The 19,773-nt window shown below is 40.8% G+C and overlaps 1 protein-coding gene across 3 annotated transcripts; it reads right to left on the reverse strand.

Moving 5' to 3' along the window:
- Positions 1-6,608: 6,608 nt before the first annotated feature.
- Positions 6,609-19,734, reverse strand: LOC103058636 (uncharacterized). 3 transcript variants are annotated; one of them, XM_025171701.2, is made up of 4 exons: positions 19,616-19,734; positions 16,849-17,832; positions 14,547-14,655; positions 6,609-12,703 (listed from the first exon to the last, which is right to left on the reverse strand). In XM_025171701.2, exons 2-4 carry the CDS (start codon positions 17,545-17,547, stop codon positions 11,718-11,720), a joined length of 1,794 nt encoding a protein of 597 aa, XP_025027469.1. In that variant the 5' UTR covers positions 17,548-17,832; positions 19,616-19,734; the 3' UTR covers positions 6,609-11,717. The 3 variants fall into 3 exon arrangements, with proteins under 3 accessions (XP_025027469.1, XP_007436083.1, XP_087999017.1); XM_007436021.3 differs by having other exon boundaries at positions 14,547-14,673; XM_088142891.1 differs by having other exon boundaries at positions 14,547-14,673; positions 19,645-19,721.
- Between the last annotated feature and the right edge of the window lie 39 nt (positions 19,735-19,773).

Genomic DNA, 19,773 nt, shown 5'->3' on the forward strand with positions numbered 1-19,773 from the left:
ATTCTCTGCCTCTTCTTCCATTTAATTCCTTCCACTGAATCTAACATGTTCGAGCTGCCTTAAAATGATTAGAAATTTGAAGTTTGTTGCTGGGGAGATGGCTTTTTTTCTTTTGGGTCTCAGAGAATAGCCTTTCAGGAGATCTACTGAAATACAACTCAGTAGAAATGGGTTCAGAGCAAGACAGATTTTAGAACAGAAATCCAAGGTCTCTGTAATATAATACTATCATAGTTCTTTCTTGGGCTAATAAGAGGGGTGGGGTTGGAGAAGGGAGTGTGTCTTTCATCAGCAGAGGAATTGGCATTCAGGATTTTAGCACAGTTGCTAGCCTCTCTTTGTTCTCTCTACAGCAGCAGCAGGAGTAGGAAGTGTCCTCAAACATAGGCAAACTGGCTTTTAGATGTTGAAATTCTTCAAACAATACCAACTGGCCATCAAAACACTCCCCTCCCAGAGGAACATTGGTTACAAAATAAAGCCTCCATAAACCCATTAGATCCAGAGCCCAAAGTCTGGAAATGCAAAGCTGATTGTGGTAAACAGGGACACCCTCTTTTCCTCTCTCTGACACCATTTCTCTCTCTCTTTCTCTCTCTCTTTCGGCTGCCCTCCTTTCCCTGAGTCCTTCCCTTCCCTGAATCCCTTGTTTTCTTTTTCTTCCTGATTGAGAATTGCCAGGAAAAGGGTCTTCTGTTTGTTTTGGTTTTTGGCCACGATATGAACTGAACTCTTACAAACATTCATTTTACAATTCATTCAAGCAGGGACATTCATAGCAGAGTCAAAAAGTCAAGATAGCAGCTTGGACAACACAAAGCCCCGCTCCTGTTCTACATGTGTTGCTGTGATTGCTATGTTCATTGAAAGCATTGCATTTAAAACACCACAGAAATATAGATTTCAAAAGTCAAACAGCTTTAAAACATTTGGGTTTCATTTGCTTCGAAAATACCCCAAAATGGGTGAGGGTGGTGCTGATTGCTATGTTCATTTCAGATAGTGCATTTCAAAACATTTTTTTTAAAAAAAGGGTTACTAATGACCTAGGATCAATGCAGACAAGTTCAGGGATATGGTTTACTGAAAATGACTTCTTCAGGGCTGTTAATCATTAATTTTAGGGTTAGCAACAGGTTTCCTAAAAAGATTAGAGGCAAACATGTCATTTCCTGTAGGATTCGTGACTAGGTGACATCTGCACCTGTGGGTTTGTTTCCTTTGGTGACCCTGATCAAAACTACTGATCAAAGTTTCTGCCCTCTCCTGATGCCAACTGGTTCTAAAATGGCTTCAAGAAATTCTGTCTGGATCGGGAAACATCAGAGGCAGCTTGCCGGGGACTCAGTCTGGACTACCCACTACCACAGTCCCCTGCTGGACAATTCCTCTGATATTCTGCCCTCCCAATTCTACATGTCAGGCATAAATTAAACCTTCAGGGGGGCCGACTGCTAGGTAAGGGCATAGAATTCTTAAAGAAGATACTACTTCTCAATACATGTTCCTTTGTTGCCTCAGAAGTTCTCAGGATTATGACATACTAGTGTAAACATTGTTATCTGCTCTTCCAGTCTCTTGCCTTCCTTCAGCCTTAGCAGGAAACTCTCTGCCTGGCTCTCTGGGCCAGGTTCCTGAAAGTGGCTTTGGATTTCCTTAGGCTAAATGGTTAAGAATTGCTCTCAGATATGTTTAGATCTCTGGTTCCTGGTCTCTTGGTAGGAGAAGTACCTGAAATACTGACATCTTTCCAAATTACCAGAATCTTCCTTGCAGGGCAACAGGCTTCCCTTAGCCATAATCTCCGTTTCTTGCCTACAAGCAGCCATAGGCTGTTCAGATTCTCTGCCATTGTTCTGCGTCAGCTGAGTTACCCACTGGCCTGAGACCAACAGCAGGCATCAGCTGCCTGCTAAAGAGAAGGTCACTCCAAAACATCCCATCTACAAACTATGGATTTCCCCATTGGGCTGTCTTGAGGAACTCCTGCTACTGTTTATGCAAGCATGATAAGATTCAGCAACACACGCAAGAAGTCAAAATCTACAAGATGGCAGGTGTACCGTCATGATCCAAGCCTTGTCCCTTTTGAACATACATGTGTTGATGCATGTACGAAAGAGGCAGGGCTTGCATTGTGATATTCCATTTCCCATCTAGCCAATTTTCACACACACACTCATACATGCAGAGTAAGCCAGTTTCTTCTGTGTGAAAGTACACTATCTGTGGAATAAAACTAGCCATAAAGCAAGTGGTAATTTAGGAGTCTGTGGTGGTTTAAGAGTTTACAGACTGCCCTGTTTGCTTCAGTGATGGAGGAGCTTCCTCAACCAGCTTGGCACAATTTGGAAAAATGCCTTGCAACTTCCTGACTGGTGCAATCTGGGAGTTCCTTCAGTGGGCCACCACACAGATCAGGACTGAGAGCCAGGAAGTCATCCCAGAGATACTGATGTGGTATTTTCAATTGCGTATATGTGAGTAGAAGGAAGACCCAGAGCTTGGTGGCCTTGAAGAGGTATGTGAGAACACCAAAACTCAGCTTCAGAGAGCTGAAGGAAAAGCAAAACTGTCAGATGTAGAGGATTTTCTACAAAGGATATAAATAATTGCATTTAATTCTAAGGGACTAAACTTCAGCTACCACTAAGATGGACCACAGATTTCAGTGAGGCCAGACTTCAGCTAGCTTAGTTTAAATCTAATCTGAATGTCTTATATATGTTTATAATCCTTCCTTCTCTTCATCCAAGGAATTCAGATTATAAGTGAGGCTGAGTGCTGATTGGCTTGAGGACACTAATTGGCTTCATGACTGAATAGAAGTTGAATCAGGTCTTACCAGTTCTTGTCTGTTACTCATAACCTGAATTTCAATAGTTGAATAAACATAGTTCATTAAACAATGGTGCAATGAAATCAAACTCAAATGGGCCCCATACTGGAAACCTTGTTTGTGAAAGATGACCAGATATCCTCTCTTCGCAAAAATAGTTGTGCCTGAGCTGTGTACATTAAAATCTGATGAAATAATGCAATGCACTTTTTTCTTTCAGAACTTTTAAAGTCCAGGGACACAATAATTTATTATCAAAATGACATTGCTACAGATAGTCCTCAACTTATGACCATTTAATGACCGTTCAAAGTTACGGTGGCGCTGAAAAAAGTGAATTACGACCAGTCCTTGTACTTATGACCATCACAGCATCCCCGTGGTCACATGATCAAAATTCGGGCACTTGGCAACCAGATGTATTTATGATGGTTGCAGCATCCCAGGATCACATGATCGTCATTTGTGACCTTCCCAGGGGACTTCTGACAAGCAAAGCCGATGCGGGAAGCTGGATTCACTTAACAACTGTGTGAGTCACTTAATGATGGTACCAAAAAAGGTCATAAAATTGGGTGACTCACTTAACAACCGCATTGCTTAGCTATGAAAGTTCTGGTCTCAATTGTGGTCGTAAGTTGAGGACTACCTGTACTTCCACTCTTGGCCTCTGACAACAAAGGAGGGGGTATTTCCTTTTGATCCTCAGGGGACCTTGCCCTCTGCTTTCTCTCTCATGCTTCTGACCCCTTCAACTCATTCCTTCAAAGCTGTCACTTTATAAGACCTCTAGTCTTACCAAGGAAAATCTCTTACTGCCCTTCAAAGAACATCATCCAAGTATATTTAAATGCATAGGATGTAGCAGCAAAAACATACCTGGGCAACTACATTCCCCCCCCTTTTTTTTTGCCAGCTTCCTCAACCTCTCTAAGATCTGTCATTTGTCTCCCTTGCTTTAACCTGTGAATTTGCTCACTTCTGTCACCAAAGCACATCCTGGGTGGCTGTTAATGTGTAACCTGTGCAGCTGACCTATGTTAGCTGAAGTGCAAGATCAGAAGAGGGAGGAAAAGTGGATTCCAATTTGAAGCCATGTGTAAGGATATGACCTTGAACATTTGGTGTAATACAAGGATGGGGATTGCCTATAAATCAGGCTACACTAGGATACTCAACATGGTGCTAATGGGTCCAAGCACTCTTGCAGAGAATAACTTTGGGCCTGCCAAAATTATTTCCCCTTTCCCAATTTTAATTTTTTAAGGTAAGTTGGCATGTTGCAAAAGCTATGTGATCACCCTATATTTAGAAAATAAAAATGAATGAATGCAATGCTATGCTTGGCTTGGAAGTGGCCTCCCCTAGTAAATAGGGACAGCAAGCAGCCGCCTCTAGGCTGAGCGAAAGGAGTGCTAAATTACATCCTAGTAACTTGTTGCTTTTTAACTAGTTATGTCCCTGAGGGCAGCCATTTAATGATTGGCCGTGACCCTCCAGCAGCCATTTTGCTTGTGTTCAAAATTACAACTTTGCCCCCCAATGCAAAAATATGGGGATCACTACCAGACTGCAGCTGGATGCAGAAACCAACTGTACCACTTTACCCTGAGTTTTTAAATCTGGGAAATTAAATGCCAGTCATGTCATGATTCTGTATTCTGAAATGGAGCAATTATTTATCTCTTATTAAATATACATAAATTTCATAATCTGTTTTCTACCCTACTATATCTATATCTATATAGCTTTTTAATTAATAACAAAAAGAAAAAGGAAAAAGGAAAACAATGATAATGATGGAGACACATATATCATCAAAGGAAAAAAAAGTGTTTTGCAAAGAAGTGAAAAAAATAAAGAAAAAAACACAGTATGATATGTCATTGTCATTATAACAATTAACAGCTACAATTCTATATATACTTACCTAATGCAAATATTATTCAAGTATGTATTCTAATACATTTATATGACTTATCATTTTTTTAACCTACTGTATTTTGTATAAATGAGTCCTGTATTTCGTTATACTTGTCCATACAAAGTCTACCTCTATAGGCAATCCTCTCATAAGTGGCAAGTGCAATCAGGTCTTCAGTCCATTGAGTGAATGGGGCCATCCTGTCAAAATCCTTGAAATTGCTTTCGTTGGGAACTGAGCATCACACTTTTTGACACATACATTTATCTTTCCAATGCTGCAATATCAGTCTTTTAGCCATAGTAAGTACATAGAGATCCATTTACGTTGTCCAGTTGTCAAGTTCCATGTAGTATGTACGTAATTCAAGAGAATATTATCCTCTGAAAAAATTAGCTTTTGTCGCACAGTTACATTGTTCAGTACTTTTCCCAAAACTTAGTAAGTATATGACATTGTAAAAACATGTGTTTTAAAGAAGCATTGTCCTTATTACATCTCCAGCAATATGCTGTCTTAGACAATCATTTTCTATACAGAGTCCAAAAATTTTAAGTATTATTTTTTGTTGTACCTGTTTTCTATCCTACCTAACTCCGAAGGACTGAGGGTGGGAAACAGAGCACTTTCATTTCCACCCCAAACCCGATGAAGTATGTTGAGCAGACAATGCAGTTCTTTTTTTACTCACTTGGTGTCTGTGCAGACCCTAGTTTAAATATTATAAAAAATAAAAAGAGTAGCGGCAACAATAATGCAGGTCACTTAGCAGGGAGAACAAATGTATATTTTTTGCTTACTCAGGATATGAACATGTATCTGTGTTTGATGCCAGGTCTAGAAAGGTAGAACATAGAAAAAAATAAATAGATCCCCTTCTTCTTCTTTGTAGTCTCTGTCTGGGTCAAGACAGCATTATCACCTAGAGCATTGGTTCTCAACGGGGGCGGTACCACCCCCCGGGGGGCAGTGGGAAGATGCTGAGGGGCAGTGAACTTGTTTTGGGCGGTAGGGGGGCGGTGGGCATGTTTGGGGCGGTAGAGGGGCGATGAGCATGTTTTGGCATTCGAACTTAATTTTAAAACTCCCCCAAAAATTATTAAATCGATTATCCGGTTTACACCATTTGTACCAGCAATAAAACGAACTTACGCGACGGCTGCCCTCACGCGCTTCTAAGAATGGTGAGACGAATTTGTATTCTAGGTAGGCTGACCTTGAAGAACTCGACACTACGATTCTTCTCCGATCCCAACCAGCACAGCGCATGCGTCAGGTGTCTTCCCGCGCGATTAATCACAGTGCGTGCGTTGAGCGTCCTTTCAATATGAATGTTTGATTTGACCCGTGTTTCTTGAGTTGCTTTTCGTTCGCTTCATTTCTGTTTTTTCCCCTCAGTTTCGATTTACTTTCATTGTTTATTTGGCCAGTCGGCTAGGTAAGTGCGCTTATTAGTTCTTTATTTTTTTGCATTAGTCATTTTAATTTTAATAAACGGAATGCAATTACCTTCCAGGGGAAAAGTTTCAAGTTAAATCGAACAAATTTGGTGTGTAAGTCTATTGAAAAAAAATTACTTAAAATGTTTGCCTTTTATAATTCAGTAATTCCCCCCCCCACCTCCCCATACCCTAAATTACAGGATTTTCACAAAGGGTGGCGTTGAAAAATTTTCTACTCCTTAGGGGGGCGGCAGCTTCAAAAAGGTTGAGAATCACTGACCTAGAGTAATTTTCCCCAGTATGATGTCTTCAACTTTCAAGAACCCCCAGCCAGGAAGTCAAATATAAATATATGAATTCCATCCTACATCAGTGGAAGCAATAAGGCAAAATAACAGCTAGATTTTATTTTTTCTTCATTTTACAGAAATAACATTTACATCCAATTTGGAAGAATCTTTGTGACCCAGATATGAAAAAGGAGAGTACATTATTTTCTAGCAGGTCTAGACAATTTTTCAGAGCTACCATCTCTGCATAGATAAACTAGGAAATGTATGTGCATTCAGATATGCATTTAGGCATTTCTGTCACACTGAGCAAGATCAAGAGAATGAAACTACAGGTTTCTCAGTGTAAAGCAAATTAGTGTAGTAACTGTCATCAAGCAAAAGTATATAACACACTGTTTAAAAGAACAGTACTTATATCAATGGGCATTAGCCAAAATCCAGAAATGATCTTAGGAAGGGCTATCACTCCTTCAAAGGCCCCAAAAACCCTTCTTCAAAAAAACAGGGTACCTTTCCCTTAGATTCAAGTTCCCAGAACAGTTTATACTCCTTCTTTGAGCACACATCTATTTTTCAAAAGGCTTTGTTTTTTTCTGATCACTGATCACAACATAGATTCTGATCACCGTTTTAAGGTGCAGAAGGCAGGGATGGAAAATATCTCAGACACTGATCATCCAGCCATCTAAAAGAAAACTAACAATGATTCTGAATAATATAAAATGTGTATGTATTTATGTATGTGTAGATAGTCAGACAGGCAGACATTAAATCCCACTGAATACAAAGGAATTTAGTTTGAGTAAATCTATGTAGGACTGTTATGTCTAGCATACATTTTTTATGAACCCTGCACTGGGCTACTAAAAGTCCTTAAATTCTTAGGTGTCTTTTGCAAAACTGCAAGGAGTATCTTGGCAAGTTAAATTACCTGATTAGTCTGTTAAGAACTAAACAGATTTAGCATAACAGATTTGCATATGAAAGTCTGCTCTAGAAATTGCATAAAAAGGCATGCTTATTGGGTAGAATTATATTTTGCACACCCAGGACTCTGGTTTTGTTACCTAACATTGTGACTAACATTCCTTTTGAAAACTTTACTACTTTAGATATCAATTCTATGCCAGTTTGCATCATAATAATCCCCACTGGGTTTTTTTCAGAGGAAAAAAAGTTCATTGAGACTTCAGGTAAAGTGGTTAATTCAAAAACAGAAAAATAACTTGCATAAATGAACACTACTTTTATTTTTTTACAAAGTAATTCAGAGCTGCCAGTGTTGGAATTAAATAAGATATGTTAACAATCTAAAAGCAGAAAGGCTCAAAACAATTCAAACCAATTTTTTAGCAGTATATGATATCTAAAATAGAGAGCAGCAATTTCCCCACCACTGTGGAATTTATCCAATCTGTGAAACAACTGTGGACATGACGGTATGAGGGTTCATGCTCACTTCTAAATTCACAGCTTTGCTAGAGGTACCTATGTTAAATGTGGGAGGTATATACATGTTTGTTGAGAAGGGGTAGGGTTTTTGGCAAAACTCCAATTCAACAGGTATTTCCCTCCCACTTTTCAATTTTTCCCATAAAAAAGAAGAGTGGAAGTACAATATAACGGCAAGAAAATTAACAAATCAGTTCAGAACACCAGATCACATCTGCTATGATCAATCCAGTAACTCCTACTATGCATATTCATGAGGCCTACACCTTATAGCAGGGCTTCTCAACTGAATGCCATCTATTCTGTAGGGCTGAATTGTTGGTAATGAAATTAAGTGATTATTGTTACATGCAATGACCTTGTTGGGTTTTTTGGTTTGTTTACTTTTCTCTCTCCCTGAAATACCATTTTCCCTAGTCTAATGTAGACAATGAAGTTATGCAATTAGGATACCATATACTCATTTTTCTGGCTGTACAAAAGGATATGATGAAGGAAAGAGAGGGCCACATTCAATATATGGAATGATAGGTGCCCTTATCCCATAAACACACAAATGGCCAACTTTAATAATGGAAAATGTTGTACAGAAATGAATTAAGACCCCTCAGCATCTCCATATAATGTTAATCCGCAAACTGGACATTCTTCAGCCTTTTATGACTGCCAGTCTCTCAATAAACCAAAGCATTTAAACGTCAGTTTTCACCTTCCAATGCTTTGTACTTTCAATTTGTTTCCCCTCCCAAATACTTCCACCCAGGTAGAATTTCCACCTATGGCTACAATTCTATACCTGTTTGACATACAACTAATAAGTCTTACCTCTAAGTAGATACATACAGAATTATCTGTATGTTTGAAACTTGTTGGATTCCATTCATTGAAAGTTTCACTGGAAGTAATATAGTAGGGTGAAATATACATATTTAATTGACTGCCATGTCAATTTGAGTTACAAAAGGATCAAACTAATCCGTATATTAAAAAGGAAGGCACGCAACTGAAAAAGATTCATGTATCATTTGCAGAGGCTGTAATCCTTGCATCAAAGGAAACCAGGCCCCAGGTCTTTAAGTTTGCCTTATTACTATCCCTGTTAGCCAGACTTCCCTTCCCGTCTCATAGCTTCCAGATGTGTTGAGACAACTGTCAGAATAACCAGTAGCAGAATTTCTGTGTTAGGGCAGGTTCTTCTCCTACACGTGCTTCTCATGAGCACACAAACAGCACCAATTTCTTTCAGACTGGGTTCATATATGCAAGGTAATGAAGTGATAGAGCAAGAGTGGATGAGTTGTTGCTGAATTACAATTTCCAACAATCCCAACTATCATGACTAATATGAGGAATGTTGGGAATTGTAGTTCACCAGTTATCTAGATGGCCACAGCTTGCCCACCTTTGTTGGGGCTGTACTCTAGGCAACAACTGACAGATCACATTTCTGAATACTCATCTACAGAAATAAATCCCTACAAAGAGAAAAGCAATATTGCAGAGTAATATAATGTAAAATAATGTAATTTTATTTGCAAATAGTAGTCTGTCTAACCTACAAATTATTAATATGCCCTGTAATTTGAAGCACAGGTGTGGGATAGACTTTAAAAATTATAGTCAGCCATCCATGATTAAGCCCAGGTATATCAAAACCCAATTTAGCTCTTTGACAGAGTGAGCCAAATGTAGATAATCTATGGTCTTCTGATGTTTTGGACTCCAACCTTCATCAGTCTTAGGCAAGCATAGCCAATAACAAGGAACAAGTGAGGTCTAGGTTCTCAGTATGATTCTTTATGTTCTCCACATGGTGAGCTGGAATTCAATATTACTGACCATTAGTGCAAACATGCTCAGAAAGCAGATACAGCTAATTTAAAAGATAAACATACTGGCACATAGATAACACTGGTATTGCCTTACCAAATACCTAGTTTTCCCATCACATGAGTGCTACAAACCATTTCTTACTCAAAGCCCAGTATGAGGTATGATCTTCCTTCAGTATTATAAATGTGATTGTCATTCATAGCTCAGAATAATGAAATTCTAAGCCAAAAAATAAGACCACTGCAGCTCTCCATTGCCAACACCTTAGCAGTTTAGAAGCAAATCTATGATTGTGAAGGGTGCTATCTATCCTGAACATTCTCCTCTTCTCCCCCCACACCCTTAAAAATAGATATGCCATGAACCAGGAAGGAGAAAATAGCAGAAGAAAACACAATGAGAAAAGAGGGCAAATAAGGTACCTCAGTGGAAAGAAAGAAATAGGGGTGATGATATGCCACAGAGAATATAGCTCAAAGCTAAGAATGCACCTGTAGTATAATGCTGTTCTCCAATGGAGGGAGGGCAGGAAAAGGGAGGGAACTTTGCAATTATTTTCAGAATTTGCAACAGAGGAAAGAAGTAAAATCCAGCTGAGGACATATACTGACTCTACAAAAAGGCTGAGCATGACTGCATTTTTAAGAGATGTTTTGCTATGTGAAGATCCACTTAAGGGAGCAATCTTGAACATATTCCTTAGAGAGTAAACCCCCCTGAATGCAGCAGGATTTCCTTCTCAGGAAGGATTCATCCAGACACTAAACTGCACAGCAACTGATTTCAAATCAGGGCAATATCATTGACAATAGTCTATCCATCTACGGAAAGATGGCGAACACCTCAGACTTGAAATGATGATGAAATACTTCTATGGTATTTTCAGTGTATTGACTGCCTTTTAGTGTCCTAGAGGCCTATGCAGTAAGCCCTTGTTATACTCCATTTATATATGGACAATTCAGGCTGAGAGCACAACGTGCTAAAGGCCACACAGTGAAGTCATAGTTCTCCAGAGCATTTGAATTCAGATCCTTTCTGCCAAAAACCAGTGTTCACAACTTCTATTACTTCCATATATCAATCACCTCAGTGATCTAGAAGACAAAGTTCACAAAATGTAGGACATGAAACATACATGGTGAAAAGATGTGCAAAATTCTGCATGACCTATTTCCTAATCTTCCACTGCCCTTGATTCATAGCATAAGAATTACCCTGTAGATCAAGCTAATGTCTAAATCCTTCACTTCTTTGTATCCAACAAACAGCCAAACTAGAAGCCCCTGAGAAGTTCTCAAATAAGAGCCCTCATGTCTGCCCTCAGCACTTGCCAGATCAGCTCTTGTGCTGCCTCTGAAACATAAAAAGCTCCATATTCTCCTCTCCTGTAGGTTTTTATTTTGGATTAAATGGCGATGCCTATTTCACAAACTCTTATAGACCCATTCCCATCTCCATTTTATAAAATATGATGGCGTAGATTATCCTCAATAATATGATCTTTCCTGAAGTCTTATGCAGGATGCTTTTTCCTACCTGACAAATCAGGAGAGTAAAAAACCTTCTTCTTACTACTGCTTTTGTCATCCTTTCAAACTGAAAATAGGAAGAAAGCAAGGAATCAGGGCTTGAATTTCTTTTCCAGTCATTGCAGTATGAAGAAATATTGTCCAAATGCCCCAATGAATCAGTGTCAGACAACAGCTAAATGTCAGAAGTAAAACCAAGGCAGAATATTCCAGCTTCTACTACATTCCAGGCTAAGTCTCAAGACCAGGGACAAGGTCCAGCAATGTTCCTCAGAAGATCAGCACCGGAGGAAGTATGGGAGTGATCAAGGAAACAATACAGGACCTCTAAAGATTTTCTCCCTTAGATCATGAGAAAATGATGGATCAGGAATCAGGAAGACAAGCTGAGGTTGGTTCCTTCTAAGTCTCTGCGGCATCTTTCTCCTGTCTTTCCTCTGGAATGCACGCCTTTGCTTCTGTCTCATTGATTTTCAGTTCGTTATTTTCCTGTGACTGTGTGGATGCTACAGGCTTGATTTTTTCTGCTGCCTTCTCTTTCATGTGGATTCTCTGGTGCGTTACCAATGCACTCTTCTGGCGGAATCTCCTCCCACACTCAAGGCAGCGATATGGACGCTCCCCAGTATGGATTCTCTGATGTATAAGGAGATCTGAAAACCTAGTGAATCTCCTCTCACACTCATCACAAGGAAATGGTTTTTCTCCTGTGTGAATTTTCTGATGCCGAGTGAGGTCCGATGGGTAACTGAATCTTCTTCCACACACTGCACAGCAAAAAGGTTTCTCCCCAGAGTGTGTCCGTTGGTGCGAAATCAGGTTGGAGCGTTGGATGAATCGTTTCCCACACTCAGCACAGGAAAACGGCTTCTCTCCTGTATGGATCCGCTTGTGTATTTTGAGTGTGGAAGAAGAAACAAACCTTTTCCCACATTCCAGGCAGATATAAGGTTTCTGGCCCGTATGGATACGTTCATGCACTTTAAGTGCTGACTGGTGGCTGAAGCACTGTTGGCAATGATTACAGTGATAAGGCTGTTCTCCGGAGTGGACTCTCTGATGACTAACCAGCGATGCTCTCTGGGCAAATGATCCACCACATTCACTGCAGATGTGTGGTTTTTCCCCTGTGTGAATTCTCTGATGTCTAGTCAGGTGGGACAACTGACTAAATCTTGTCCCACATTCCATGCAGCGAAAAGGTTTGGCACCTGTGTGAATATTGTCATGTTTTGCCAAGTCTGATGGCCTCGCAAAACATTTCCCACAGTCGATACAGATGTAGGGTTTCTCCTTCTTGACAGTCCCCCCAAAAGCATCATGTGTCCCCTCCTCTCTGACCTCTTGATTCTGAATGGCCTCTGCTCCTCTGTTTGTGACTTTGGAACCTATAAGATGGTGTGGGAAAAAAAATTCAGAGGTTGAACTGTTACTTAATGCACTGATATGATCAAGATCTTGAAAACAGTGAAAAGATATCCCAATCTGTTAAAAGTTCTTTTCTACCAGCAACAGATATTTCATACCTCTGCAACATAGGAACCAGTGGTTTATTCTAAATTAATTGTTTAGAAAACTTCCAGAGATAATGTTGTACAGCAGAGAATGGCAACCTGTTGGTGGCTAGGAACCACAACTTGGTATTTTGCGGGAGGCGGAGGACCACAGGCTGTAGTTGGCAGGAGAGGAGGGTATAATGGGCAGGTTTGTCTCATGTTTATGCACAGCTGGTTGGCAGCATCTAGCTGACCTTAGCTGATCCTACAATGGATCAGGATGCATTCGTTCCTGGATGGGAAATCAAGAAATCCCTAGACATAGGCTAGACAGAAAAAAGTCCTGTAAAAAAGCAGTGCAAACCCCATCCTGTATCATTGCTAAGAATACGGAACTATGTCCATGAAGTCACTGGATATCAAGTTTGACTCAAACTTAACCTTACCTTATATCACGTTGATAGCGTGGGCTGGGATTTCAGCTTTGTTTTTCTATTTCAGGCTTATCTGTGGATGTTTTTGCTCCAACCCAGAAACCAAAATTCAGCAGTGCAGTCAAAGGGTTCCAGGAGTCACCAAAAAAAGGGTTTCACAGGTTGCAATTCCTAATTTTGCTGTAGAAATCTTCTTCTTTTGAAATATAGCTAGGAGTTTGTAAAACGTAGTTTTGAAATGTTTTGAGAGTGAAATTGTGCAGAATGGCCTATCCAAAGTGCAAAAGGGACACCTCAAGAGTGAAGCGGGCTGCTTTGAACATCTTAGAACACCTTGTGGTGGAACATCTCTATTTTGAGTTCAAAATACCTCTAAAACATTAGAAATAATGTGTTTTATGCTAACAGCATTTGTTTCACACTAGAAGTGGGACATTTTACAAAATGTCATACTTGAAATGTTTTACCACAAATGACTGATGTGCTCTTAGAGGTAAACCACCACTGACTCTTAAGATAAATAGTGGCTAGGGCATCCTGTGCTGTCATTCTCATTGTCACCTGCAGCAGCCCCTAAGCCCCAGGAGTTGAAATGAGAAGAAATACTTGTGCTAACAGTGATTAAAGTTCAGTCTGCACATCGTAATCAGAACTTCCCCAGAGCATACCAAAATCCATTTGCGTGTTCTTAAAAGTTGCTGCTGGAGGAATCTTTACTCTTATAACACAACTGAATTAACCTTTTTCAAGTGTAGCATCTTCATAAGGTAAAATCTCTTAGGCTCAAGGCTTGAGGATGGACATGTCCATACAGTGTTCTTGGCAACAATATTTATTAGATATTTATTAGATTGATTGAGAGGATGCCCCAATCTGTGTAACTCCAGGTGCCTTACAAAATGCAACAATAAAACACAAAATACATCATCCAAAAGAGCCTGGAGAAAAGCAACAATCAATTATACAAACACCCCACTACAGGTCTACCACCTGTTCTAAGCCAGGTCCCAATATGGGGGTGGTTTGCCACTCTCTTCTACTGGAAAAGTTTTGCCTTCACAGTCTATCTCATAACCCCAGGATTTCCAGATGGTTTCCTGTTCAAGTACTAATTAGGTCTAATTCATCTTGGCTTTTCATGATCAGCCAAGGATCTTCAAAATTTTCCTGGCATCAGTTTGAGCATTTCCACATTCCTTTTCAGAATACTGCAATCTAGAATGAGACATTGGCCTGAGCACGTGACCTTAGACTGTGCTGAATAGAGCAGGACTATCACCACTTGCAAATTAAAGGCTTACCTAACAAGCTTGCCTTTCCATTATCGTGTTTCCTGACTTCCTTGGCAAGAAGTCTTTGTCTGGCATCTGACGCAGCCTGCTGGCCTTCAGAGAGGTTCATAGCTGCCTCCTGAAATGAGTCAGACTCCTGAAATGACACTGCAAGTTAATATCCAAGCCCCTACTTTTTCCAAAAACAATTTTTAGCAAAATGACATCATGCCAATGGATAAAGCCAAAAACAGGGATGAAAACAGCTGCAGATAAGAAGTAATGCACTAAAACATTAGCTACTATATAGAACATTGTTTAGATGTTTCTGAACATTTAGTAAATAAGCAGAAAGGAGGGGACCATCACCTGCAAACCCATTGGCACTACCCCTAAGTTCTACATATTTGGCCAAAGCACAGAATAAAGTTTTTCTTTTTTGGCGGGGAGGAGGTCAACTGATGGTCACAAGGCCAAGGAAAGTAACACAATGATTTCAGAAGAGTTAGGATTTCACCCACTTCCTACTTTTTGAGGATATATATTTACATAGTGTAATAGATGCCCACCCCGACGGGCACCTATTGTACTACATTCCTACTAGGGTCTTAGCACACTTTATTTTTTTAGCTTTCCCCCCTTTTCAAAAGAATGAGCTGGAATTTGTTGCTGCTATCTTGGCACCAGAGGCCACAATAAGAGGCTCCAGAGCTGCTTGTGCCAACAAGTTGCCCACTCTGATGCCTGAAAACCCTGCATGTTTAGACTGCAAGGCTAGGCCAAATGTTTGTAACTTTCTGGACCTGTGGGGACATTTGGAATTTTGAAAATACGTGATAGGCATTCTGAGAAAACAGGTATGGTATGCATGGCTAATTACACTAGAAGCAGTATGGAGGGACTGCTTCCCCTCATCCCCTCTAGCTTCCCAGAATGGTTTCGACCCAACTCAGTCTATACTTCTCTCTTGCTTGGGCCTCAAGTATACTTCCAAACCAACTTCTGGGCCGTACCATCTGTCACTGCATTTTCTAAGAATGCCTCTGCGGTATCTGGGTGCAAGAGACATTGTTAGAAATACAGATTTTGCTTGTAACTGATGCAATTTCCCCATTTTTAAAATTAAAATATATAAAACATCAGATGGGGCAGGGTGTACCGCAGGCACAAAGAAAAGTGTTGCTGGGCACACTATAATGGTATGTGGGAAAGACCTTGGGAGATGGGGTGAAGAGATGCTGCTTAGGGAATGGTCAGATAAGAGACAGCACAGCCCACAGCTGAATAGTGGGCAAGGCAAGAGGCTCAGAAGGGACCCTCCCTAGTTTCTCGGGCTGTAAAGGAGATGGTGGGAGAATTGTACTTTCAGACTTGCAAGATTCTGTTAACATAGCCTTACAATAAAGTAGAATTAGCTCATTAGGTTGTGTTTCCTGTCTGGTTTACCTGGTAAGGCTGACATCAATCTTGCAAGTCTGAAATTACAATTCTCCCGCTGTCTCCTTTACAGCCCAAGAAACTAGGGAGGGTCCCTTCTGAGCCTCTTGCCCTGCCCACTATCCAGCTGCAGGCTATGCTCTTTCTTATCTGTTTCCTAGGCAGCATCTCTTTGCCCCATCTCCCAAGGTCTTTCCCACATACCATTACACACTGATAACATGGGCACCACCACAGGGCCCCAGAGTCAATGCCAAGTAAGGATAATTTGTGAGATATATGCAGCCTACCTGCTCTCCAATCCCAGGAGACTTATATATATATATATATTTTTGGCCATGAACAGTTGGGTGTCAAAAATCACATCTTTGCTAGGATTCAACCTTCAACCTTTGGTGAATGACTCTCAGCAACCCCATAGTCTGAACATGACTGAACAGCCTGCTATACAAAATGCCCTACACATTGTATAACATGATTCACTGGACTAATATGGGGGGGACAGCTGTGTCTTTTCATGTGAACACTCTGAGCTGGATAAATAACTGCCACATAACTGTCAGAGAATCATTTTTAGTTTGAAACAAGGCACTAGATATGGGTAAGGTTCACAAGCTTCGTGTATTCTGGGACCCTAACCACTGCCTTAACATTCATTAAGTCATCATAAGGTTTGTTTGGGCATAAGCTTACATGAACTCAGCAATGTTATATTGTTAATCTAGATTTAAGGTTTAACTTGTTATGTGAACTCAGCCATGATAAACTGAAAGATATGTATATTTATGCTGCTGGCATGTGTTGGTTTTTTATGCAACATAATTGGTATTTTGGTCTCACTGAAGTATAAACTACTGACTGTTTTCTATGTAACTTCTGCAATCCATCTCCTCACCTGGGGCTCACTTTGCAAATTCTCCTGCTGGCGCAAGAGGAACCCCTCTGCCAAGGCAACGGCTTGAGCACAGGTCTCAGGACCACGTTCTCGGACCTGGCTCTGAATTCTCTTTGGCAGAACTGCCAGAAACTGCTCCAGAATCAGCAGCTCCAGGATCTGCTCCTTTGTACGGCTCTCTGGTTCCAACCAGCGGTGGCAGAGTTCCCGCAACTGGCTACAGGCCTCACGGGGTCCCTCGGCCTCCTGATAACGGAAATGGCGGAAGCGCTGGCGCTGGGTCTCAGCAGTACTTGAATTGTTGCTCCCGGCAGTAGTTTTAATCCTCCTATGGTCCCCTTTGTCTCTAGCATTCAGATTACTTAAGACTTGCTGGGCTTCAGCCCTAAGTGTGGGCAGGAAGCGGCTCACCCTTTCCCAAGACCACGGGCAGGCACCAACCACACGGTCAAGGGTAGCCAGGTCATCCCACAAGGTCAGATCTGGCAACTGTGAGACTCCCCATCCTGAGGTTGGATATGGGACTGTTTTCAAGTACTCTTGCCATTGGCCTTCGAGGCACTGGGAAATCCCTTCCTGTGTTGGTATTGCCCACTGGAACAGATCTCGAGCACCGCCAGAGTGTACTGAAATAGTGTCTCTTCCTGGTCCCACAGGCCCTTCTCCTGACCCAGGCCTTTCTTGGGCCTCTTTTTCCATCTTGAAAAAAAAAAGTCACATAGATTTGGATCCCTCAGAAGGAAGTCCACCTCTACCCACCTGGAGGCTAAGGGACTGAACTTCTCTCAACAAAAAAAATCAAGCCTGCTCTCTCCAAATCCATGTGTGGTATCTCAAATAGATGAAAGAAAGACCTCATACCACCTCACAGCTCCCACTTTGGAAACTGGATGAAGATATCTTCTCATTAACCCAGAAGTTGTAGCTTACAAAGCAGTTAAATCTGAAGCCAAGAAGTTCTCAGCCAAGAAAGTATGCCTGTTCCTGAATAAAGAGAGAAAAAAGCAGGAAAAAAAGTTCAAACTATAACTATTTCCTGACATTACTAAAAATCCTATTTTTGAGTGCTCCATGCCCAGTTGTTTTTTCCTATTTCAGTGAATTTCACCGTATAGGATTATAGCTTTACTCTAAATAGCAATTCATTTTAATCATGGTTTGCTGAGACAAACCAATTTTGTAAAATAATTATTTGAAACTGCCTTCAGATTCATTATAATTAAGGTTAACCTTAGTTTGCCAGGCAAAAAATTTTCAAACTCCAACTTGTAGCCAGATTAGAAGAAGAATGGGTAGACACCAGCCCAGGAAAAGTAGTTTATTCCCAAAAGCAACTACACTGAAAAACAACTGCAAGCTTAACACTATTTTAGAATTATCTGCTTTGTAACCCACAAAAAAGGAGGAGGCAGGGTATTTTCACAAAGAGAAGTGACTTAAAGACTATTTATCTTTGGCCATTCATTCTACACTGATCTGTTTGATGAGGAACCTTGTAAGGTTCTTGAGCATGTCTGAGTGCACAGCTAGAGCTGTGGCCTAGCCTACCGGGCTCACTGTTTCTCAAAGCGAATAGAGAGTATACTCAAGAACAAAACCAACATTCTGCTCTTTGCTTTTCAAGAAGATAACTGGTACCAGTGGGCAAACTATCATCCCCCCACAACCCCGAAATGACACCATGGAGTGATCTTGTAAACCAAAGGAGCAAAAAGCTGCTTTCTGCAACTCCCAGAGTGGACAGAGCCCAAATTATCAGCCTTTTTTCTCTGGGATATTATGGGGTGGGTGGGTGTGTTAAGGAGCCAATGTTTGCTTTGAGCCTCGAAGAGGTTAAAGAAACCCATTTCACCCCTTAAAATGACTGAATTGGCTGCAAAATGGGTCCTATCCTGTCTGCTTATAGAATGTAGACTCAGCATGACTCACAAGGGTTATTGTGGTCCTCAAACTGAAGGAAGTTGTGTCTTCCTGCCACAAAGGAACTTATATGAACTCCCCAAAAACTTCCAGAGACCTTATATAACTTATAATTGTTCAAACCACGTGTACACAAGCATCTAACTAAGATGTTAACTAAGGTATAACTACACACTAAGCTGTCACAGGATGGCTTATTTAGAGTTTTGACTTAGCTGATGAGCAAATCACCCACTGTGGCTTATAAACCCATACTTATGGCTGAGAGTTATGCATAAACCAGGCCATTATGGTGTGTTTGACAAACCATCATTAAAACACTCCATGAACTACAAATTGCAATAAATAAAATTAGTTCCACAAATGATGCCAGAAGTTCTGTTGCCAGAAGCTAACTTGCAGATAGGGTACCTTATGCACCAACTTGTGATCCATTTCCAAGGGCTAGGGCAAGAATTAACAGAGTCATCTGTTCTGACTGGAATTATAATTATCAACATGAATAAACAACAAAAAGAGGAGAATCTAAATTCTTAAATGATGCAAAGTTCCTTACTTAAAAAAAAAAAGCAGGCACTGAAAATACGGTGGTAGAGATTTTAATTGGGAAAGCGATGGCTGTGAAATATTTTGGCCCACTAGATACGGTCGATCAATCAATCAGTACGACTGTAAACAGAGTCCGGTACAAGCTACGACGGCACCAGATCGCCAGAGGAGACCGGGTTATAAAGCCGTGCAAAAATCCCCTGAATTTTCCACTTCGTCCACCAGCCTTTTACCCCCTCCAGATGTTTCTCCCCTCGATCTTTGCAGCACGACTTCCCATTTCTGTTCACCTACTCACCGCCCCCCGCTTTCCACCTTTCCACTCACTGCTTCCTTCCAACAAAGCCCAGCTGCAGCCGATCTGCAACCCCGGAGAGACCCATCTTATTAAAATCAAATCCCAAGTTTTGATCCTGGGAAGAGGAGGAGCAGGAAGGGTGTCCTAGACTAAAGCAT

This window comes from Python bivittatus, unplaced genomic scaffold, assembly GCF_059951505.1.
Source record: "Python bivittatus isolate LINGU-HERP-01145 unplaced genomic scaffold, Pbiv_v1 ctg000440_np1212, whole genome shotgun sequence".
Taxonomy (NCBI): domain Eukaryota; kingdom Metazoa; phylum Chordata; class Lepidosauria; order Squamata; family Pythonidae; genus Python; species Python bivittatus.